The sequence below is a fragment of the Lepidochelys kempii genome, chromosome 2, assembly GCF_965140285.1.
Source record: "Lepidochelys kempii isolate rLepKem1 chromosome 2, rLepKem1.hap1, whole genome shotgun sequence".
In the NCBI taxonomy this organism is placed as follows: domain Eukaryota; kingdom Metazoa; phylum Chordata; order Testudines; family Cheloniidae; genus Lepidochelys; species Lepidochelys kempii.
Window position 1 is genome coordinate 180,630,286 of NC_136381.1, and position 22,802 is coordinate 180,653,087.

At 42.4% G+C, this 22,802-nt stretch overlaps 1 protein-coding gene across 2 annotated transcripts in view; it reads left to right on the top strand.

Annotated features, from left to right (window-relative positions):
- Nucleotides 1-22,802, top strand: part of ELMO1 (engulfment and cell motility 1) — a 413,972-nt gene that overhangs the window by 194,936 nt on the left and 196,234 nt on the right. For both annotated transcript variants that reach the window (XM_073332875.2, XM_073332876.2), the window contains 2 exons: nucleotides 3,057-3,161; nucleotides 22,150-22,258. In XM_073332875.2, the coding sequence (XP_073188976.1) occupies nucleotides 3,057-3,161; nucleotides 22,150-22,258 (214 nt within the window). The remainder of the gene's footprint in view (nucleotides 1-3,056; nucleotides 3,162-22,149; nucleotides 22,259-22,802) is intronic.

Sequence of the window (22,802 nt, forward strand, 5' to 3'; positions counted from 1 at the left end):
CAGTCTAAGCCCAAGTCAGCTGATATGAGCCAGCCATGGGTGTGTTATTGTAATCTAGTCATACCGCTATTCTGGAATTCTGCAGAGCTCATCTAGATATGTTCCCTTTAGATTTAGCCAATATCACTATCTGGGCAATGAGTGTTACACATCCCTGTCTTTCCCCCATCTGGCCCTTTCAACCACCCTAAGTCATGTCACCTGGTTTTCTCTCCCCTGTCCTCAGCTTCCGCGGTCCTTCATAGTATGTGACTATTTTTGACGTTAAGGGTGAGACAGAATTCGCTACCATAGCAGGAATGCTAGTTGAGATTATTTATACCAGCATTTCAACAATATAATATTTGTTCAGATGTATCACTTGAGGGAAAGTGTAATAGTTAGAGCTGGTGAAAAGCAGGACTTAATTGTCCTGAGAATTTTGTCCCAATTTTTAATCAAATTCTAAAATTCTAATTTTTTCAACAAATTTTTCTTTGAATTTTGAAAAATTTCAGACACCTCTTGTAATAGCCTGAGTTCTCCATACAAAGGCTATTGTCCCCTATATCTTGTAACCTTTCCTCCTTCACATCTAGTTCCAGAGGAATTTCCCAGATACCTCTTTAAAATCTAGCATTTCAAATGCCCCCTTGATCAACTGCCCCTTACTCAACATAAAATAACGAAATGTTTGAATCTAGGTTTGTATGTCAATTGTCCCTGGCTAGAGGTGTGAGCCTGACTCAAGTTCAATCTGTCTCTTAAAGCAACAGGATAACTATTTTTGTGTAGTTTCCTCTTGATAGCGTTTCTACTCACATATCAAATATGAATTATTGACAGATCACAGCCAACTTGTCACATACATCTACAAGTAAGGGGTTTTCCAGATGGAAATGGGTTAACAATTCTGTTGATGTGAGAAAAGGAGTAGAGTCCCATCTCAATCTCTTATAGCTTTATTGGATGTTCTGGCCAACAGAAGTAAAGTTAGTGAAGTGAATGGATGAGACTGAATAAACACAGAGAGTTGATTGATGGACTAGGAATGCTGTGTCATTGTTAGTCACTTTTGTGATCATAAATGCACTTTTAAAACCTCTTTCGGTTGGGTCGTGTAAAATGGAAATGCTGTTTCTGAGTGTCTGGGGACATTTCTGTATGTTAGAATGTTGGAAATGAAGGCCTGGTCTGCACCAGGAAATTAGGTTGGCATAACTATGTTACGCAGGATGTGAAAAATCTACAACCCTGAGTGATGCAGTTAAACCAACTTAACCCCTGGCGTAGACTCAGGCCACTGATCAGATCGGAGGGTAGTGATCGATCTATCAGGGATCAATTTATCGCGTCTCGGGTAGATGCGATAAATCGATCCCTGATCACTCTGCTGTCCACTCCGGAACTCCACCACGGTGAGAGGCGGAAGCGGAGTCAACGGGGTAGCAGTGGCTGTCGATCCCGCGCTGCGTGGACGCGAAGTAAGTGATTCTAAGTTGATCTAAGATACGTCGACTTCAGCTATGCTATTCTCGTAGCTGAAGTTGCATATCTTAGATTGATCCCCCACCCCAGTGTAGACCAGGCCTCAGGGATTTGGAGAACCTACGCCAACAGGAGAACCGCACCAGTGAAGGTAACATCTTCACTTAAGTGCTACAGCGGCACAGATGCATTGTTTTAAGCGCAGACAAGCCCAAAGACACTGAAAAGGAGGTCCTGATGAGACTCTGTAATGAAAAATAAGAATTTCAGATGGTTTTATACCCTTGGGTCTTCTCCGTTGTGAGAAGCTTCTAAAAGTTACTTTTAAGAGCTGTGAAGTACTGTTGTCTAGAACTCTGCAAAAGTTCACATTTACATAAGCCTTGAATTCCATGGAACTTATTTAAAACATACATTTCATATCTCCTTAATCAAAAGATTCACTAGCAAACCTGCACAGATATGTGGTTTTGCTTCCAAAGCATGTGAAATTAAAGGTTTTTGCAGCTTGGTCTGGAAGTTGCCAAGTTTGACCTGGTTTCGACTGTGTTTTGCTGCGAGTTTTTGGATTCATTCAACCTCTAAGCACAGATTTGAAATTCAGATGTTCAGAAATTCAGAAACCTGAGAGAATGCTTACAAGAACCCCTGCAAAGTGAGGCTGCTAAAATTTGCACAGCTCTCCTCATGACCCTTTATGTGCAGGTCATGAGAGCCAACTCAGTCTATTTTAAGCATTACCTACTGAACTAAGTAACTTTCACTCATCTTCATTACATCTTTGATATGGTCCCATAGGTCAGTGGTTCTCAACCAGGGGTCCGAGGCCCCTTGGGGGGCCACGAGCAGGTTTTGGGGGGGCTGCCAAGCAGGGCTAGCATTAGACTCGCTGGGGCCCAAGGCAGAAAGCCTGCCGCATGAGGTTGGAGCCTGAGCCCCACCTCCTGAGGCTGAAAGTAAAGCCTGAGCAATGTAGCTCTGCGGGGTCTCCTGTGGCATGAGGCCCCCCAGGCAATTGGCCTGCTTGCTACCCCTAACACCGGCCCTGGGCCTTTATATGCAGAAAACCCATTATTGTGACGCAGGGGGGCTGTGGAGTTTTTATAGCATGTTGAATGGGCCTCAGAAGGGAAAAGGTTGAGAACCCCTGCCATAGGTACTGTATTGTTGGACATACAGGTATATGTCAGTTTATACCCATATGTATTTATCCACATATGTTTATTAAATGTAAGAAATAATGCTGTGGGCGGGATTTTCAGAACCACCTGAATGACTTAGGAACACAAGTCCCATTGACTTTCTGTGGGATTTGTGCTCCTAAGTCATTTCTGCGTTTGAAAAGTCAACCTTGTATAATTATAGAACTACGAGATTAACATGCCAGTGATAATAACTGTCTTTAGACTGTGAACTCTTTAGGCCATGGACCATCTCCTTGGTCTGTATTTATGCAGTGCTCAGTACAGTGGGGTGCTGGTCCATGATTGGGGCTTCTAGGCAGTATGGTAATGCGAATGAATAATAATAATGAGGTTGATGGCTTTTGTGTAGATATTTATAGTGTAAACTCTTTATCTTTTTCACAGAATCATGTAAACCCAGCAATGGATTTTACACAAACTCCTCCAGGAATGCTAGCCCTTGACAACATGCTGTACTTTGCCAAACACCACCAGGATGCATATATCCGGGTAAGGGTTCTTTCCCACTTCACACATTTTAGTTTCACAGCTCTCACAGATTATTTCATATTTTTAAATCATAATCCCAGGAAAACAGATGGGATCCTGACATCACAAAGAGTAATTAACAACTGAACAGAAAGCCACAGGGCACAGAACACCACCGCTTTCTGTGAAAGCTTTACGTGAATGCGCCACTATTGTATGTCTGATTCAACTAGTATTAATGGCCTTTGTTTTGTAGAGTGACCTGCAAAGGAAGGGGGAAAATAAGTTTATGCCTTGTGTTATGTATGAAGTAAAATCTGAAAGATTCTGTAAAAAATATGCAGATTTTCTTTCTTTTTTTTCCTCAAGAAGCAGAATTCTCTGTCCTGCTCCAGGCAATTAACCCTGCCAAAAACTGACCTTGGCTCCCCAGGTAAAGATTCCTCTAGTGTCTGTCTAATACACCTTGTCAACTGACCTTATCAACAGTGTCCTAGAGATTAAGGCACTCCTGCTAGGAAGCTATTGGAAATGATATATTTCATCTGGACACAGGGAGAGCCGAAGCATGATTCACTCTGCACACTCCGCTCCTGCTCCCCCAGTTCCTGCCCACTCCTACTCTTAATTAGTTATTCTAAAGACAGTTTGATAGCAATGAGTTATATGTTGTTTCCTTATATATAGAGGCGTTGAACAGACAATAATCTCAGCATGTGGACATTCTGCTCTTTATATTCCTGAAACTGAATATTTTCCCCTCTATAAGCCTATCTACTATAAGTGAGTGGAGGATGAGAAAATCAATACAGCGGAAGTCCAGAAAGTCATTAAGTATTCCTAAGATAGTTGGCACAGCTAAATGGCATAATTGCAGAGAAGAAGAGACCTATTTAAAGAAGACTAAATACAAGAAGAAAAATAGGCATATATATCATTGTTAGTTTAAAAAAAATTCTAAGAGGAATATGAAATATGTTACGTGGAAAGCTCCATTTAAAAGTGAATTTTAAAGTGTATTCATTAACCTACAGCTTTGCATAAAACAGAATAATACCAAAGCCTTGAGAGGTTTGCAAAGGGCATGCTGACATCTAGTCCAATGATGACCCATAAGCAGAATGTCACCATAATAGGAGACAATAAGAGCTGCCCTTTAAAGACCTCTCTCTATCAGCCTACATCTAATGTGGCCATTAAAGAATGCAGCAGTAACATGGAGTGCAATGAATATTAAACTCAGTACAAAAAAACCCCTAAAACATTATTACATATTAGAAAGTCAGTTTTGAAAGAAACAGAACTAAGACTACATGTTGAAATCTATTTTATTCTCTAAAGAGAATTAGGCAACCGACTCCCATTGAAATTCATATACCCCTTTGAAAATCTGAGCCCTAGAGTAGAATACTCTTTACTGGGGCACTCCAATGGACAGCCTATGATCCCAATTAAGAGAGTATGCCATAATTTTTAAGCAACCTAAATAGAGTTTAAAATTGGGGAGAAATTTTCTACTTAATAAATATAGTCACAACATTTCATTTATTTTTCTTATATTCATCTTTATTTTGCAAGTACTATATTAAGAATGGGATTTAGCATTTCACGCATAATTAACCTCTGTTTAAATATGCTACTCTTAGGGTATTTCTACAATGCAATTAAAAACCTGCGGCAGGCTTGGGCTGCAGGGCCGTTTAATTGCAGTGTAGATGTCTGGGCTTGTGCTGGAGCCCAGGCTCTAGGACCCTGCGAGGTGGGAGGGTCCCAGAGCTTGGGCTGCATCCCGAGCCGGAACAGCTACACCACAACTAAACACCCCTGCAGCCTGAGCCCCATCAGGTGGCAGGAGCCAGCTGTGGGTGTCTAGCTGCAGTGCAGACATACCCTTCATTGTGACAAACTGCATGAGAGCTATGGACAAAGACACCATGGGTAAGGGAGGCAGGGCTGCTCTGATAAGAACATGTGACTGCTGAAGCTATTGATGCACACATCTTGAGGGTGAGTCTGGATTTCTTTTTCCCATTACTGTCCTTCTGTCTTTCTTCATACCCTTAGGGCAGCTTATGTTGACCTAACTATGTAAGCAATCTATACTTCAATTTCATTCCCGCCAACGTAACTGCCCTGCTACGTCTACTTAATAACTCCACCTCCACGAGTGGTGTAGAGTCAAAGTCAGTGTAGTTTGGTTGACAATGCATGTAGACACTGCATTGCTTATGTCGACTGTTTCTGGCTTTTTAGGAACTATCCCACCATGCCCCACACTGACAGTACAATCAATAGAAGCGCTCCTGGTGAGGATGTGCACCGCTGACACAAGGAGCAAAGTGTAGACGCGCACAAGTGATGTAATTACTGTGTCAGCGGTATGCTGATGTAAATTAGATCGACTTAATTTTGTAGTGTAGACATGGCCTAAGAGGGAACAATTAAGATTGGTAGGTATTGCAGAAGGTTTTGGTGTAGATACTTGAAGGAGATAAAAGGGTGGAGGCCTAGTGAGCTTAATAAAAAATGGCCTTCAAAGTTTAGGGGATTACGTGGCAAAAGACCTGGTGACAAGGCTGTTAGAAGGAGATTGAGGGGGTGGTTAACTCTGTATCTTAAAAGAAGAAAGAAAACAGTGTTGTGGAAATTCTGAAATAGAAATAATTAAAAACAAATAAAGCTGAACAACCTTCCCCTCCTGCCTTTTGATTCCTTTCCTCCTCCTCCTTCTCTTTTTCTGCTGGCTACAGTTCAGCAAGACACTTCTCTCTATAATAGAATGTGTTCTTTTGTTTATACAACTCTGTTCCTCCTCTACCCCAGTCAGTTTTTCAACTAGTTGTGGGTTTTTCATTTGGACATTTACGTTAATGTCATTGAATTTCACTGCCTGTTTACCATTTAATGTGATTGGGGGGCCTCTTTAGAAAAATGTTGTTTAGTATAAAGAAAGCACAGTTGTCTCTAATTATATGGTTTCCTTGCTACCTTCTGTATGTTTTAAAAAAAAAAAAAAAAAAAAAGTTTGTTACGGAATTAGCATTTCTCCTTTTTTTTTTTCTTTTGGATAACTAATGGCTTTGGTGATATCAGTGACTTCAGTAAAGTACACAGCAGTTTTTCATGTTCCACTTACAAAATCCATTGCAATTTTTAGAGGCTATGCTTTTAAAAGGTGCAGTCATGTAATATATGGTATTCACTGATGGAAGTAATACTGAATCTTTGAAAGAAATTAAAGAACTTTTAACATTCAAAAGGAAAAATTGGCAGTTTCCCAAGTTGCATAATTACAGGACAGTTCATAGTGTGTAATTAAAGTTAACAGTGAAGCAAGTGATTGGAATAAAGCTTTGTGACAGATAAGCTTTTTTTCCTGTTCTTATGGAGCAGACAAGTTCCTCCCCACCCAACCCAAAACACCTCAGCAGCAATTTCTAATATTTTTTTACAATAAAATTAAGTTACCATTTAAATGTATACTATGCAGTACAGGGATTTTCCATTAGAATGACATTTTCCTGTAACTAATTTGCAGTACTATGGAGCTGTAACTTTCCTTACTGTAAAAAGTGGCCCCCGGAAAAGCCTTTTTTTTTTGTGGTTATAATCTCTTGTACTTCCTCATTGCTTTGTCTGGGATCTGTTGAAACAGATCTTTAATGCCCACAGCTGGGCAGATATTACCAGTACCAGTGAGAGACTCGGGTACAGTATGCTTAATGCACAGTAATTTATTTGACAAAGAATCACACAAGCAGTTAAGATTACATAGCAAACATCTTCCCCCCAGTAAGCCTCAGCGCCTACAAGCATAAACCCTCAGTAACTATGTTGGCCTTACACGGTATCCTGACTGGCAAACAAAGCAGGTATATCTACCAATTCTAGATGGAGACTTTTTCTCTTCTCTTCTGTCCCCTTTCAGGTACTTGATCTGTCAAGGGTCCCCCGAAGCATGTATTGGTTACCCTGATGACCTCTGGTTCTGCCACAAATGTTCCTCGAGGTGGGGTCTCGGTTACCCCGATGACTTCTGTCCCACAGTCTCAAACCTCTTCAGATGTTAATTGGGGAACACTAACTTAGCTAATTTACTGTGCTTAGCATATATACCCTTTTGTTCTCAAAGGAGTCTCATGCTCCAAAAATATGCTGTGTGGGCGTTTATTACTGGTATATTCTAATTAATATTTTGGAAGGAGGGGCTGCAGAACAGACCCAAACCAAACCTCAATCAACACTTACCCTCTCATCAATCATTCACTTAGGCTCTTAGCATGATGTCATCCAGAAAGGGTCATTTTGACCCATGTCAGCTGGCACCAAGCCCACTGATCGCATGATTTTATGTCTTCTTTACTTTGTGAGCTGGTCCCCCTTGGCTGATATTCCAAAGTTCAATGTTGAAACATACACGCAGCTTGAGTCGTTATTAACCTTTCAAATGCAGTTTCAGCAATTCCAGTAATTTCTCACATCACTCATCTAATGCTAAGAGAATTCGGCTCCCAGAATCCTCTAGCAAGTTCAGATGTACCAAGTCATACCAAACTCATGTTTGCCACATTCATTCACATCAGTTACAGAAATTCATAATAATTTGGCCCAACAGGATCTATAGCGCAAGCCTTTTTTATTTGAAATCCATGATTTTTTTTTTTAACAAGATACAATTAGGAGTGAACTATATAGCTTTGTATCTGACTGACTTTGTTTTTGTGTATGTGCATGCTTGGATACTTATATTGATGTAACAAATGGAGTGTCCATTTCACTAGTCTATCCCTGGAGATTAATGGAACCAGAATGGTTCTAGATGTTTATAGGCGATTCTAGTCTCCTGTATTAGTGAGCTAGTAGAATATGAAGGTTGTTGTTGTTCATCACTGATACGTTGGGTTCTAAATGACTCATTCCCATAGATCACCTTCACAGATCACCTTGGTATACTGATGACCTGCAGCAGATGCAAACGTGGGAGGGAGCATAGAGTATTGCTGCTGGTCTTTGTTCTCCCAAGCCAAGTCAAATGAAACATGTTGTGGCTGTTATGCAGGCAAAGAAGGGTTCTCATCTCTATGATTCTCATTTAGTGCTTCTGTTCTGGGCGATGTATAACTCAATGAATTCTTTGTATTTTTTCTTGGCTGTGCTCAGTCAGATTCTGATGGGTCTTGCTGTTTTCCTGGGGTCAGATTGTGTCTGGTGGAGACAAATATATCTCCATTGACCTTGAGTTTCAACTAGTTTTTGCTAGTGGTGGGACCTTAGTGGTGCTATTTGTGAGTTGGAACCATGTTTCTCCTGTTTAGTAAAATCAAATGAGGAGGTATTGAGTCCATTATTGTTTGAAATCATGAATGTGTTCTTGAGTAAAGGCAAAATACCAGGTAACTCTGGCATCACTGAATTTCCCAGATTCTTATCAATCACATTTTTAGCCTATGTATCATATAAATACTGCACTGGTCAAATTAGCTGATGATCTCCAATTTGGGATGGACAAAGGAAAGCTGTCCACACTGATTCATTTAGGTCTCTTGCCATCCTTTGATGTCATTGACCACAAGGTGGTATTGATTTGACTAGCAGATCTGTCTGGAGAGACTCGCAGTAGACTGAGATCACAGTGGATTTCATTTACTATCTTTTAGATAGTCTGTGATGTTATTCTGTCTTGTTTTCAATAATATATGTCTTGTTCTCAGACTCTCATGATGGCTTATGTCTGAAAGTAAAATCGATATTGTAAATATCGTATTGGCAACTTTTTCAAATTTGTCACGTGGATCCATTTATAGATGAAGGATGAGATTGTCAGCTGTTGTGAATGGCCAAGCTGCCATTGAAGTCACTGGACCTGAGCCAATTCACAGCAGCTGAGAGTTTGATCACATGTGTATAATCAAAATGCTGCTGGGTGCACTTTCCTCCCCTGAGACTATTTGGTGATTATTATTACTTACTTTAGTTGTGACTTCTTTACTGCTCTGCCAAGAGTGAAAAACAACAGAAGAGCAAGGGAACATGCTTCATGTGTGGAATAGTTCAAATACTCCAAATTCTCCAGGTATTTTTTTCAGCTATCCCTCTGCATTAGAATTAACCTCAATAAGTTTTCTATATGAGGGGTTCTCAGCCTTTCCTTTCCTGAGCCCCCCATAACGTGCTATAAAAATTCCATGGCCCACCTGTGCCACAAAACTGTTTTTCTGCATATAAAAGCCGGGTCCAGTATCAGGGGATAGCAAGCAGGGCAATTGCCTGGGGCGCCACTATGGTTGCTAACTTTCTAATCACACAAAACAGAACATCCCTGCCCTGCTCCTGCTCTTCCCCTTCTTTGAGGCTCTGCCCATGCCCTGCCCCTTTTCCAATCTCCGTCCCCGCTCCATTCCCCCTCCCTCTGTTGCTCACTCTTCCACACCCTCACTCACTTTCACCGGCCTGGGGCAGAGGGTTGGGGTGTGGAAGGGGGTATGGGCTCTGGGCTGGGGGTGCAGACTCTGTGGTGGGGCTGGGGATGAGGGGTTTGAGATGCAGGAGAGGGTTCTGGGCTGGGGAAGGGTTGTGGTGGTGGGGGGATGAGGGCTCTGGCTGGAGGTGGAGCCAGGGATGAGGGGGTTGCAGTGTAGGAGTGGGCTTTGGGCTGGGCCAGGGGTTTGGGGTGGGGATGGGGTGCAGGGTCCTGGCGACATTTACCACGGCTCCGAGGAAGCATCTGCCAGGTCCCTCCAACCTCTGGGCACATTGGTGACCAGGCGTTCCGGTAGAAAACTGGATGCCTGGCAACTCTAGGCCCCATACCACATGGGGCGCCATGAAGCTAAGGTTATCTGACTTGAGCTTGAGGCCCAGGTGATGGGGCTTGGGGCGATGTGGCTTTGGCTTTCTGCCCTGAGCCCCAGTGAGTCTAATGCCAGCCCTGCTTGGTGGATACCCTGAAACCTGCTCGCAGCCCCGCAGAGGGCCTTAGACCCCTGGTTGAGAACTGCTGTTTTATATGTTAGTTCACAGGGCCAATCTGACCATGTCTCTGAGAATTGCTAGCCAGTCACCATTGGTAGTTTAAAAACTACTGACTAGGTGGGAAAGCAATAGTGCAAACCATTTTTAGTCCCTGTGACTGTTAGTCAGTAGGATTATGTCCGGTAATCCAAAGGTGTAATATACTGCTATACACTTACATATGTATACAGGTATACACTTTACAGGCAGGCGGTTTCTTCAGCTACTACCTTTCTTTTTTCATCTTTGAGCCTTCAAAAATTTTGGAGGAGGAGGAGGTGTCGTTTCTGAGCCACAAGATGCAGATGAACATTGCTGGCATTCTGTGAAGATCATTCATAACTTTAATGGGTTGAGTCACAGTCAGACTGTGTATTTTATAACCCATACATTTGTTGTATAGGAGGCTTCCTACACACCCTTCCACCAATTCACAAAAGCCTCCTTGTGCCTACTCATTCTATCCTGATCAGAACGAGTTGTCCACCATATAGTTTGAGCAATTTTGAAATAAAATTTAGTTTGATTCCTGTAATCCTATTTCCACCCCCCAAAATGATTGGAAAAGGATATAATTTATTTCCATTTTGTTAAAGCTGATAAGAAAAGTGAGCTTTGTTGCATTTGTTTTTCTAATATGTACAGCCTATTATCCAGGTCATTGGTTCCCAACCATTTTTATTTTATTGTTGCCTTCTCTCATTATTTTATTTCTCCATTTTCTTTTGCCTGTTCTCCCTCTCCCCCACCCCTTGTCTTTATTTTATTTTCTGTTCCTTTTTATTTCTTACTCTTTTTTCTGTTCTTTCACATATCTTACTCTTTTTCACATCTTACACTCCTCCCCCTCAGTAGCTCTGTTACCCCTCCTTGTTCCCTCACTTACCAGAAGGCTGCATATTTCTGGGGGTTGGGAACAGCCATTTGTGTCTGCAAGATTGAGTTGAGTTCTGTGGGAGCTGAGAACAGCTTGGGCTGCTGATTAAACTTGTGGCCCAGTACATGGGAGCTGCCAGCTAAATTAAGTCCTGGTCCACAGCTCGCTGAAGTTGATGGGAGTCTTTGGATCAGGTCCTTCGGGTGCCATAATGGGAGCATGGAAAGAAGATAGGTGGCTTTTTTGGAGCCACCTACTACTGTTTCTGCAGAGGTTTGTGGTGTGTATGTGTAGGATATGGGGTCGTGTAGCTTTTATCACTCACTCTGACCCTCTCCTCTGCCCTGTGCACCATCTTATCCTCTGAACTAGTCTGGTGCTATGTTGCAGCCCACCCCACAGGTGTGAAACACTGATTTAGGCCAGCAGGTCTCAAACTTCATTGCACCATGACCCCCTTCTGACAACAAAAATTATGACATGACCCTGGGTGGGGGGAGAGGGTGTGTGGAGCCAGAGTTGCAGCCCTGTTGCCCCAGGCAGATGGGGGCAGGGGCACGGCAGAGCCTGAGCCCTGCTGCCCTTGACTGAAGCCCTTGGGCTTTGGCCTGGGCAGCAGGGCTCAGGCTTTGGCTTCAGCCCTGGGGCCCAGTGAGTCTAATGCTGGTTCTGGCAACCCCATTAAAATGGTGTCATGACCCACTTTGGGGTCCTTACCCACAGTTTGAGAAGTACTGATTTAGACATTTCTCATGTCTGTATCACAGTGTTGGGGTGCAGAGGCTTGGAGTGTGGGAGGGGGCTGAGGCAAGGGGTTGGGGTGTGTGGGGGATATGGGCTCTTGGTTGTGGGGGTGCAGGTTTTGTGGTGGGATTGAGGATGAGGAGTTTGCAGGAGGGTGCAGGAGGGAGTTCTAGCCTGGGACCAAGGGATTTGGAGTGCAGGACGGGGCTTAGGTCTGGGGCAAGGGATTGAGGTGCAGGAGGGGGTGAAGGCTCTGGCTGGGGTGCAGGCTCTGGGGCAGAGGGGTTCAGGATGCAGGGGGGTTGGGTGTGGGGGGGGGAGAGGCTTTCAGCTGGGGGTATGGGCTCTAGAGTGGGGCCAGGGATGAAGGCATGCAGGATGGGGCTCAGGGGTGAGGCAGGGGGTTGGGTTTCGGGAGGAGATTGCGGGCTTGAGCTCAGGGCTGAGGCAGGGGGTTGGGGTGCGGGAAGGGTTGCGGGGTGCAGACTTTGGGAGGGAGTTTGGGTGCTGGGAGGGGGCTCTGGGCTGGGGCAGGGAGTTGGGGTGCAGGAGCGAGTGCAGGCTCTGGGTGGCACTTACCTCAGGCAGCCTTTGGGAAGCTGCTGGCACGTCCGGCTTCTAGGTGGAGGGGCAGCCAGGGGGCTCTGCATGGTGCCAAGTCTGCAGGTGTCATCCTCACAGCTCCCATTGGTCACAGTTCCTGGCCAATGGGAACTGCAGAGCCAGTGCTCAGTGTGAGGGTGGCATGCGGAGCCCCCTTGGCTTCCCCTACACCTAGGAGCTGAACATGCCAGCAGCTTCCAAGGAGGTGCGCGGAGCCAGGTAGGGAGCCTGCTGTGCCACCAACTGGACTTTTAGCTGCCCAGTCAGTGGTGCTGACCAAAGCCGCCAGAGTCCTTTTCAACTGGGCATTCTGGTCAAAAAACAGACACCTGGCAACCCTATCTTCAATACTGGAGGAAGGAGGAATCTCTGGCTCCAGCTATTGCTTCAGTGGCTCCAGGGGGGAAGAGGAGACACTGCATGGTGTTGCAAAGGCCCTCCTCCAACCACCAGTACCCTCAGCACCTGCAGGAAGCAAAGAGAGGCTCTGATCCTATTTCCCAAGGTGAAGTGGTGGATGGACCTACTGTTTATTGTGAAACTTTCATTAGAGTGATTTGGTTTGGTTGGAAGAGGTCAAAGGGAGGCGCAAAAGCAGGGCCACCACACCAGATGGGCAGCAGGGGCACGTGCTACAAGCCGGGCAGGAGTCGAACTTGCAATCTCCTGATCCGTAGTCAGTCGCGTTATCCATTGTGCTTCACTACAAAAGGAATTTACTGTTCATGTACATTTGGCAGGAATAATGTCAAGGCAGCATCAAAGGCTCTGAAATTGGACTGCATGCCATGCTGTTGGCACTACAGTCCGACAAGCAGAAAGGTTCTTTCAGTCTGGAATTATTCATTGTGCAGCACTGTCCATGAGGAACAATTGAAGGTACACCTCAGATTAGCATCTAATATTGCAGTATTTGATTTTATTATACTGCGTATCCATTGCTCAGTACAAAACAATATGAAGAACTTCATAATTTTCAGGTGCCAAACTAAACATTCCATACAAAACACAAGTATGGGGAAAACCCCCACTAAGTTACTAAGGTTGCAAGGTCAAACACTCAAAAGGAAGGAAATACCAGATTTAAGGTATTCAGATATGTTCAACTTTAATTTTGACCCCTGGTGCACATGCATTATGGTACAGTCTTCAGTTACATGATCACATATTTTATTTTTTCCACAGGACTGCTTCACATTGTTTCATGGCTGGCTAACCATATTGGTGGTCCATGCCTCCTGTTTGACAGCTCTTCCTGTGAGCAGCAGACTACAGGACACCCCTCACCCCTCAGTTGGATATTCTGCACCCAACTTCCCTATGTGGTGATCCATCACAGACTTATCACCCGTGGCCCTTAACTTGATCCAGTAGATAAACCTTAGCTTCCTTTCAGTAAAGGCAAGGTTTTTCAGCTGAGTTCCTTATATCAGAGAGATTATTTCCCTTAGGGGTGATCAGCCTTTCTCTGATACTGCCATTTGAATAAGATGTCCAAACTCCTCTGGCCTACCACTCCAAGCTCCTCCTTCCCTGGATGATAGGCAGTGATCCAAATCCCTTTGCCTGGGAGTAGTAATTTTTTTGTTTTGTCCTGCAAAGCTGTAGTTGTTCCACATGAATACACAGTAGAAGGCTGGAGAAGAAAGATGGGGGGCTGAGGAACGGGGAGGCAAAAGGAGCAACATGGGAAGATGGAAGGAAAACAAATAGATAACAGAGGTAGGAGGAGAGGTTACAGAGACAACACAAGAGGAAGATGGTTAGAAGGACAGTGGGATGTATGTAAAGGAAAATGACGATAAAAGCTTTGGGAGCAAAGGCAGAGTGGAGAAAGGGAAAGACAGAAATCCTATCTTCCCATAATAGGGCCTCTTATCCAGCACAAGCAGGAAAAGCTATTTCCAGACAAGGCAATTAAGGCATCTGGACATGGCAGGAATGATAGAGAAGTTCATTGTATATAACCAATGGTAAGAAAATGCAAAGGAGAAGAAAAGATAGAATGTCATGTTTCTTTTAGCATTCAAATACTTCCAGATTGCTTCTATGGGATCTGGTGAGGGTTATTATCTTAGCCAACATCTCCTTTTGATGTTTGCCTGTCACACACTGCAAGAAAAGTAGGGCTTGGCTATATTATTGTACAACAAGTGTAGAGAAATACTGATAGTTAATAGTGCCATGATGCCTGTCAAAGCATCTATGTTGGGATTTATTGTATTACTGTAGCTGTAGTGAATCTTTTAGTCCTTCACTCTGTATCTCATTCCCAGTCATAATGAATCTCTGTGGTATTAGCAAACCTATAGCTCAGTGCAGGAATCTAAGAAATACCACCAACAATTTGCTTTGGAGCAATATTCTTTGAGCCAATGTCATCCTTAATGTGTGAACTAGGGGACTGGCTAAATTCATTTCTTAACATTGAAGGAAAATATTTGGCTGCCAGTTTCTTCCTTCTATATTTTGATGGTGGAAATCATGAAGGCAATACCCATCTTTATAACTTTGTTCTCAGTTATTAATAAAAAGTCAATTGAAAATATATAAGCTGCTTGCTTTGTCTAGGTCAACGTTATGTTATGATCAGATATGAAAAATATGTCTCTGCCCAATATTGAGGGACCTCATCATGCTCCAATGGCATGATAGTCAATGAAGGATCACCAAGGAATGATGTAAAGTTTCCAGCAACAGTTAAGTAAAACTTTTGTTTCCTGTTTGTTGCTGGAAACTTTACATTGTATCTCTGTGATTCTGGCATGAGACTTGAGATTTTGCTATGCTATCCTCTGTAGTTTTGGACTTTTTTCCTGCAGTTACCAGTTTATTGTAAGAGTTTTGGGTGATGGTTCCTATTGATTATAATCAACATACTGTAAAGTATATAGAGTAGTCGGTATAAAAAAAGTCACATGTATCAAGAAAGAAATTTCCTCCTCTATATCTTTCTCGATGCCTAGTTGGGTTCGTGGCTATTGGATGTCTAGCATTCTTGTTTACTGGAGAAGGTGCCTGACTCCCTCCAGGACAACTGCTGGATAAATGTCTATCATTTCCAGCTTTGATGCTGTAGAAAGAAGCATCATTTAAACAATCAGTTTAGTTGACCCTTTGCTGTCTAAGGTTTAGCTGTAGGTGTAGACAGGGTCAAACCATGGTCAGCACCAGGTCAGCTATATCGATTGCTGACAATCAATGACTGAAATGGTACCATTTCCAAATGTAAACAAAGGCCTTCGTTTCTCTCTCTGACCCACCTTGATTTTGTTTAGTAAGTATTCGGAAACTTTCCCCTCCACTCCACAGTAAAGATTGAAATTTAGGGGGCGAAAGCAGTATTTGCTGTGGAACAAATTAAATAATTTGGAAAAATACATTATAAAACAGTAAGACAACATTTGCAGCAACAATATTCTCCAATTCCTGCCCCTTAATTAGCTATAGAATATTACTGGTGGGAATGGTTAAAAAAAAAAGGGGGGGGGGAATAACATTTACTTTCTTAAAAATTGTCTCCTCTTGCCCTTTCACATTTCTTTAACCCATTCTTATTTTCTTATTTTTCAGTAACATCTTCAACTTGTTCCTCTTAGGATTTATTTTGTCTTCCTTTTTAGCTTTACTCTCTTCTGTATTGTACACATATTCTGTATTCTAGCTATACTTTCCCCCTTTATTTGTTGTTTCTTCGTTCTCTTTTCTTTCCTCTGAGCTCTCCCTAGCCTCTTCTCTCGTATTGTTTCTTCTGCTTGCTCTCCCCTGTAGTTTTTCTTCCTTTTCCTTGGTCTCTTTCCCTTTATATCTTTTTACCTTTTTCTCCATCCTGGATCCTTTTTAAACTGTGAGCACGGCACATAGCAGTTGTCTTAACTTTCTTCACAGTGCCTCAGTGTAGGGGTAGTGGTCTCTGAACAAGAACTGAGCTTATTTCCCAGTTATGGTTTAAATACTTAAAACAGTTGTGGGTTAGGTTTGGAGTTCCAGCCTGTGCTCTAAATTTCATAACTTACGTTTAGTTAAACCAGATAATGTTGTACACAATAGCTTTGTGGTAATTATGAGGCTGTAAACAAATTCTGTCAGTTGGAGCAGTTAAAAGGCTTTTCAGAAAACTACTGAGGTCCAGTGAAAAATTTTCAGAACTTTACTCAAATGGTCATATCCAAGAAAAGATTAAGCCATTATGTGTATACCATACAGTGTTATCAGAATGGTACAATTTCCCTAAATTGTACCATTCTGATAACAGTGTATGGTATACACATAATGTATGTATGGGGGAGAGAATCACAGTTGCACACCTGTCAGTTTCTTTGTTGGATCATTGAGAGGGCTGGCAATAGAAGGAAATGAAGGAGAGAACTGGATGAGCAGCATGCAGCACTCCCACAATGTGGAGTAAGGATTGTCTTTTCTTTAAATGTGTATACAGCACTTAGAATCGTGGAGGACCAAATCCCTGACTGGGGCCTCTAGGTGCTACCACGTGCAAATAATAAACATCCGAAAACACTGAGGGAGGTAGTACCGTACCAGGAAAGGAGAGAGCGGCCAGGTAATTCAAGGCTGAGATGAGGTCAAGAGGAGTTGCATCTTAACTGTGGATTTCCATTTGAATAGGGATTATGTGGGTTTAGTGATACCTTGGCTGTTAATTTTTCTTAGAGGAATAAATAAACAGATAGAATCATGCATCAAGCTAAGTTATAAAATCTAATACAAAGGTGCATGAGTATTTTTGGTCTAGATCCGTATATTACTTCATAGATATATTTCTTTCCCTGCTAGTGTTTTTGAGCAATTTGCTAAAGAAACCTGTTTGCCCGCTGACTATTTCTGTCCCCTTCACAACCAGAGAGCTCAGGGAAACAAAGATAAAACAAAGATACAGCCTTTGTCAGCAGTATTTTATTAATGTTTTATTTTGCATCAGGATATGGTATTCCTAAATTATGAAAAGTGTATTACAGATAAACTAATGAATGTTTTAAATCTATTGCCAAGATTAGGAATTATTTCTTCTGGGCTGTTTATAAGAGCTGTTTTTTACAGTAATTGTGGCTTATTAAAGATCAGTATCTGTAACTGTAGAATTTACATCCACATATTTAACGGCAGCTATGCCTTTTCCATCTTCCTTGCTTGAAAATTCTTTACTATGTGTCATGTCTTCTTTGTTCTACACAGAAAATGTGAAAAGATGGATGCTTGAATGGAAGGAGAAAGGAGCATTCTGAAGCTGCTTTACATATTGATTACTCAAATTGCCATTTAATTTGGTGTTTAGTAGTACACAGTGCCTCAACTATTTCTCAGCCATTCTTATTGATTGCAGTAATTCTGCTTTAACATTATACGAAGATACAGTTTTACCATTAAATATTTATGCACTCATGAAATGTTAACACGTTGGGTTAATGTGAAATTCAACAAAATGCATTTGCCAGGAGCAGTGATATTGCTAAGACTGGTGCCTTTTTTCCCTCCGCTTTCATTTTCTCTCCGCATTGATTTTATTACTCACTTTCCTTAGCTGTCTCTAAATCTGTGTCAAAACAGCCCCTCGGTCCAGTATGCAGATTTTATTTTTTATTATGAGAGAGAAAAATAAAACAAGTGATTTCAATAACGTGAGATGAAGCATTGCATTTTGCTTGTATCATTCTATCCTATCTCCAGCACTTGGGTCTGGGAGCAGATCACTTTTTCCTATGAGAAGGACTCTAAAACAGAATGACTAATCCAGAATGCATGGTGGAGAGATGTTCACTTGTTCCTGAAGGGTGGCTGCAGGAATGTAAAACAAAAATTGCAGAGGTGTTTCTTTGTTTTGGTACAGCTGTTATCCAGGTATTGCACTGAATAATTAGGCATAGTTTAATCCTAAACTTCTAGCAGAAAAAAGAACTCCTCTAGCAGAGCATTGAACTACTCAGAGGCTAAGAGACTGACTGCCTTTCTCCTCCTGTACCACTGATGCTGTTCGAGATCAGTTGGGGCACATCCACTAAGAGACTAAATATCTGGAGGCAGGTGGCAGGACATACTCACTGGTGATTCTTTAACCCATCTATTAAATACCACCTTTGTGGAAGAATCCTATAGGATTTAATAAAGATAAAACAATTAGGATTCTACAGGAATTATTGTAAGAACCTATAGAATGAAATCTTTTCTGTAGGGTGTGGGTTGATTGGTTTTAAGCGATGTGACAGGGTCGGGCAAGATGGCTACAGGAGAGTGACAGAAGGCAGATATATTAGCCCCAGATTAAACAGATCCCTTTTCCCTGGGTAAGGTAACACAGGCAGTTCCAAAACAATCAGGGACTTGCTGGAATCAATTAAGGCAGGCAGGCTAATTAGGACATCTGGAGTCAATTAAGAAGCTGCTAGAATCAATTAAGACAGGCAGGCTAATCAGGACATCTGGTTTAAAAAGGACCTCACATCAGTCAGTGAGAGGTGTGCAAAGAGCTGAGAGTGAGAGGGTGTGCTGCTGGAGGATTGAGGAGTACAAATGCTGTCTGGCATCAGGAGGAAGGTCCTGTGGTGAGGGTAGAGAAGGTGTTGGGAGGAGGCCATGGGGAAGTAACCTAGGGAGTTGTAGCTGTCACACAGGTGTTACATGAAACACTGTAGACAGCTGTGATCCACAGGGCCCTGGGCTGGAACCCGGAGCAGAGGGCAGGCCCAGGTTCTCCACATCTTCCTATTGGATACAGGAGGAGTTGACCTGGCCAGTGATGATGTTACCTCAGTGAAGGGCAGGTTTGAGCCACTAGCAAAAAGTAGCCAAACTGAGGGCTGCCATGAATCTTTGAGGCGAGCAAATCTGCCAATAAGCGCAGGACCCACCAAGGCAGTGGAGGAACTTTGTCACAGCGATCATATAGATTTCTATGGCAGGGGCTGTTATTCTCTATTAAATTCTACAGCATTTGGGTGTTTTTATTTTGTTTTTAACTCATCATCATATAAAACATTTGTTACATTCTATAAGACTTTCCAGTAAGGGCAAGGTGATGGGTGCTTCAGAAATGCCTAAGATAGCAAGGTGAAATCCTGGTTCCATTCAGGTCAATGGGACTTTTACCATTAACTTTAATGGGGCCAAGATTTCATCCCTTGAGAGCTGAATGTGTCTCCCTCCACTTATCTGACAAAGCCTGAGTCTGTTGATCTTTGGAGGACAGTTCAGAACCCATTTTCCCCTCTCTTCTTGTGGGAAGGTTTCTGAGGTGAAGGGATTGCTTTTGTATTTAATTCTTTGTGGAATGTCTTTTCCTGGTTAATATACATTGATTGATTTGCTGATTAGGCACATCTTATTGCAGAGGCTCTTTGCAATTAAGGTTGCAGTCTGAAATGTCCTTAAAATGGAGCATAACTTTTTTCCTCCTGTGTATATAAGTAGCCTTTTGTTCTTCTTTGGGTGATGGTCCCTACTGTATTCCACTGTGGGTTTACGCACATACGCCATGCATCCAGAGCCAGAGAATTTGAAAGTAATAGCGTCTGTTGATCTGTGCATGCACCCTTGCTTCACCTCATGGTTTTGTCCGAGGTGATAAAGGGCAGGGCAGTCCAACTGCGTCTCCTGTTCCTTCTCACTGCTGTATGGTGTTCAAGGAGGTAGTGTGGAGAAAGCGTTTTTGAAAGCTTGGCATTATACCCTGTACATTACATCTGATGGTGACATGTGAGGGATGAATTAAGGTTGTGGTCTATGGTGTTTTTTTTGTGATAGTGGTAACGTATGTGTCTATAGATAGATGTTGTGTTCTGTGCGGTGGTTTAACTTTTCATTTCTTGCTTTTGTGATTGTTATGTGTCTGGCAACCTTAACTGCTTCACAATGATTTTTTTTTTAAATGTACGAATTAATATTGTATCTAAGATTTATTTCTTAATTAGCTGTTTTAACAGGGCTCAGTGCAGCCCCCAATCTTGGTCCTCCACCTCAAAATCCCCAGTTGTTCCATGTCTGAAAAATAAGATTGTGTTAGGCTTGTTATTTTGTCCTAAGCTTCCGTCTTTAAGGCTTTTTAAAAATATGGATTTGGTTTGCCTCACAGTGATGGGATTAAGCCATTTTGAATTCTCCTATGCCAGGGGTGGCCAACCTGTGGCTCCGGAGCCACATCCGGCTCTTCAGAAGTTAATATGCGGCTCCTGCTATAGGCACCAACTCCGGGGCTGGAGCTACAGGCGCCAACTTTCCAATTTGCCGGAGGCGGTGCTCACTGCTCAACCCCTGGCTCTGCCACAGGCCCTGCCCCGACTCCACCCCCTCCCCAAGCCTGCTATGTCCTCATTCCTCCCCCTCCAAGTCTACTGCACACCACGAAACAGCTGATCGGGAGGTGCGGGGAGGAAGGGGGAGGTGCTGATCAACGGGGCTTCTGGTGGGTGGGAGGTGCGGGGGGAGAGATTGCTGGAGGGTTGCTGACTTATTACTGTAGCTCTTTGGCAATGTACATTGGTAAATTTTGGCTCCTTCTCAGGCTCAGGTTGGCCACCCCTGTTCTATGCCATGTTAAAAAAAAGTTTTTCCAGGCAAGGGTATGGTTGGGAAGCAAGCTGAGAGAAAGAAATCACAGCAAGTAGAGAGTAGTGTCTGAACACCTTCTTTCTCAAGTAAATTGAGAGAGCATCTGTGGTACTATGGTACTTAGGAAACATCTGCTTTGGCGTATATTTTTCCTCTGGCCAGGCAGTAGCTGTTTAGGACACTTGCGTTGTTTCTTTTCTAAAAGCTGGTATGAGAGTTTGTTATCACAAGCCCAGTTTTTAGTAGAAACCTATTTTGAATTAATTTTTGTTTTCAGGCCCTATTTGTCCTGCTTTTCTTGCATTCAAAATGAGAAATGAGTCGCTCCCAGTTTATGCAAAATCTGTAGTATTCTCATAAATAATATTCTCTCCTCTCTATAATGATATTTTAGACCATCTGTAGTGGTTGGGATGGCTCTGTCCAAAATAAGAGTTACATCACTTCATAAAGTGCAGAATTTTTCTTTTTCTTTTTAAATCTGTGTTCCACTGCGTTTGCACTGTCATGTAGCAGATGGCCAAAAGACTTGTAGAGCCTGGCTGTGCTACACTGGTAGCCTTTATAGTGAACTGTTCCTGAATAATTTACTAAAATCTTTTTCATGCACAAACCTGCATTAGAGATACAATAAGCACAACTTCATACCTTATTATTATTTTCATATGGCTTAAATAGGCTTTATTAGTATAGGCCTTTATGGACCCAGAACCAAAGTTATTATTCTTATTATTAAGATTATTCTTGTACTTATTATTCTTTTTAATAGTTCTATTTATTTTTTTAAAAAATCTAATTTTCTTTCATGGCACACACAAAATTAAATGTAAAAATGATCAGCTCCTTTGCCGCTGGTTTCCATTCCGATTTTTGCATGCAGAGTTGGAACCAGAGCAGCAATGTTCTATTAGAATGACAGTGCTTCAGAAATGGGCATATTTGAACATGGGGGACCATTGGCTGTGTTTAGCTCAGCAGCAGTGAAATGGATCGGAACATATCTTCCTTTCTTTCCACAGATTCCTCAAAAATAATCTTGATATTTATTTTTCTAATATCTAGGATGAAAATCCTGAGTTTATGAGAACAAGGTTACTTTGTGATTTAAATTACTAAGGCAATCAGACTTTCACTGTATATGCTGAGCATAGAGGACATTTCTTCAACACACATGTTGTTCAAATAAATCAACTTCCATTTTGATTTCCACTTCAGATTGTCTTGGAAAACAGCAGCCGAGAAGACAAACATGAATGTCCCTTTGGCCGCAGTAGCATCGAGCTGACAAAGATGCTGTGTGAAATCCTGAAAGTCGGAGAACTACGTAAGTCTAACATGTTTATTTAATCAAACATTTCAGTTTAAGATGAAGATCTGTGTGATTCTTTTCATTGTTGTCACAAAACTATTATTCTGGTGGTGATGCATGGGTCCCCAGTAGTCTGAGTGGATTGAATGCTACATAAATTCGATTCAACAGAAGCGTTTGCTATTTTTGTACAAAACAGTGTGATCCTGATTTGTATATGCTTATACATGGGTATTGTACCAGTTGCAACTTGCTGTATTAATTCCCGTGTTTTCTGGCAAAGTGTGCGTTACCAAGTGTGGGTGTAATACGGGAACCGGGCATCCTGACTGTAAATCCTTTCAGACACTTAACAAGGGTGTTGTTAGTACATTAGGGTTATTATACTAGCTATCTATTGGTGTTAGGATTCAGTAGGTGGCATACTTCCCTCAAAGTCCAGACTGAACTGGTGTCCCAGCAAGATACTTCCAGAACACTGTTCCAGTACTTCTACTGGAGGGTACTGTCTTTTGGTTCAGAGATAATAACGAGGTCCCGGCTACTTGTGGTCACTGAA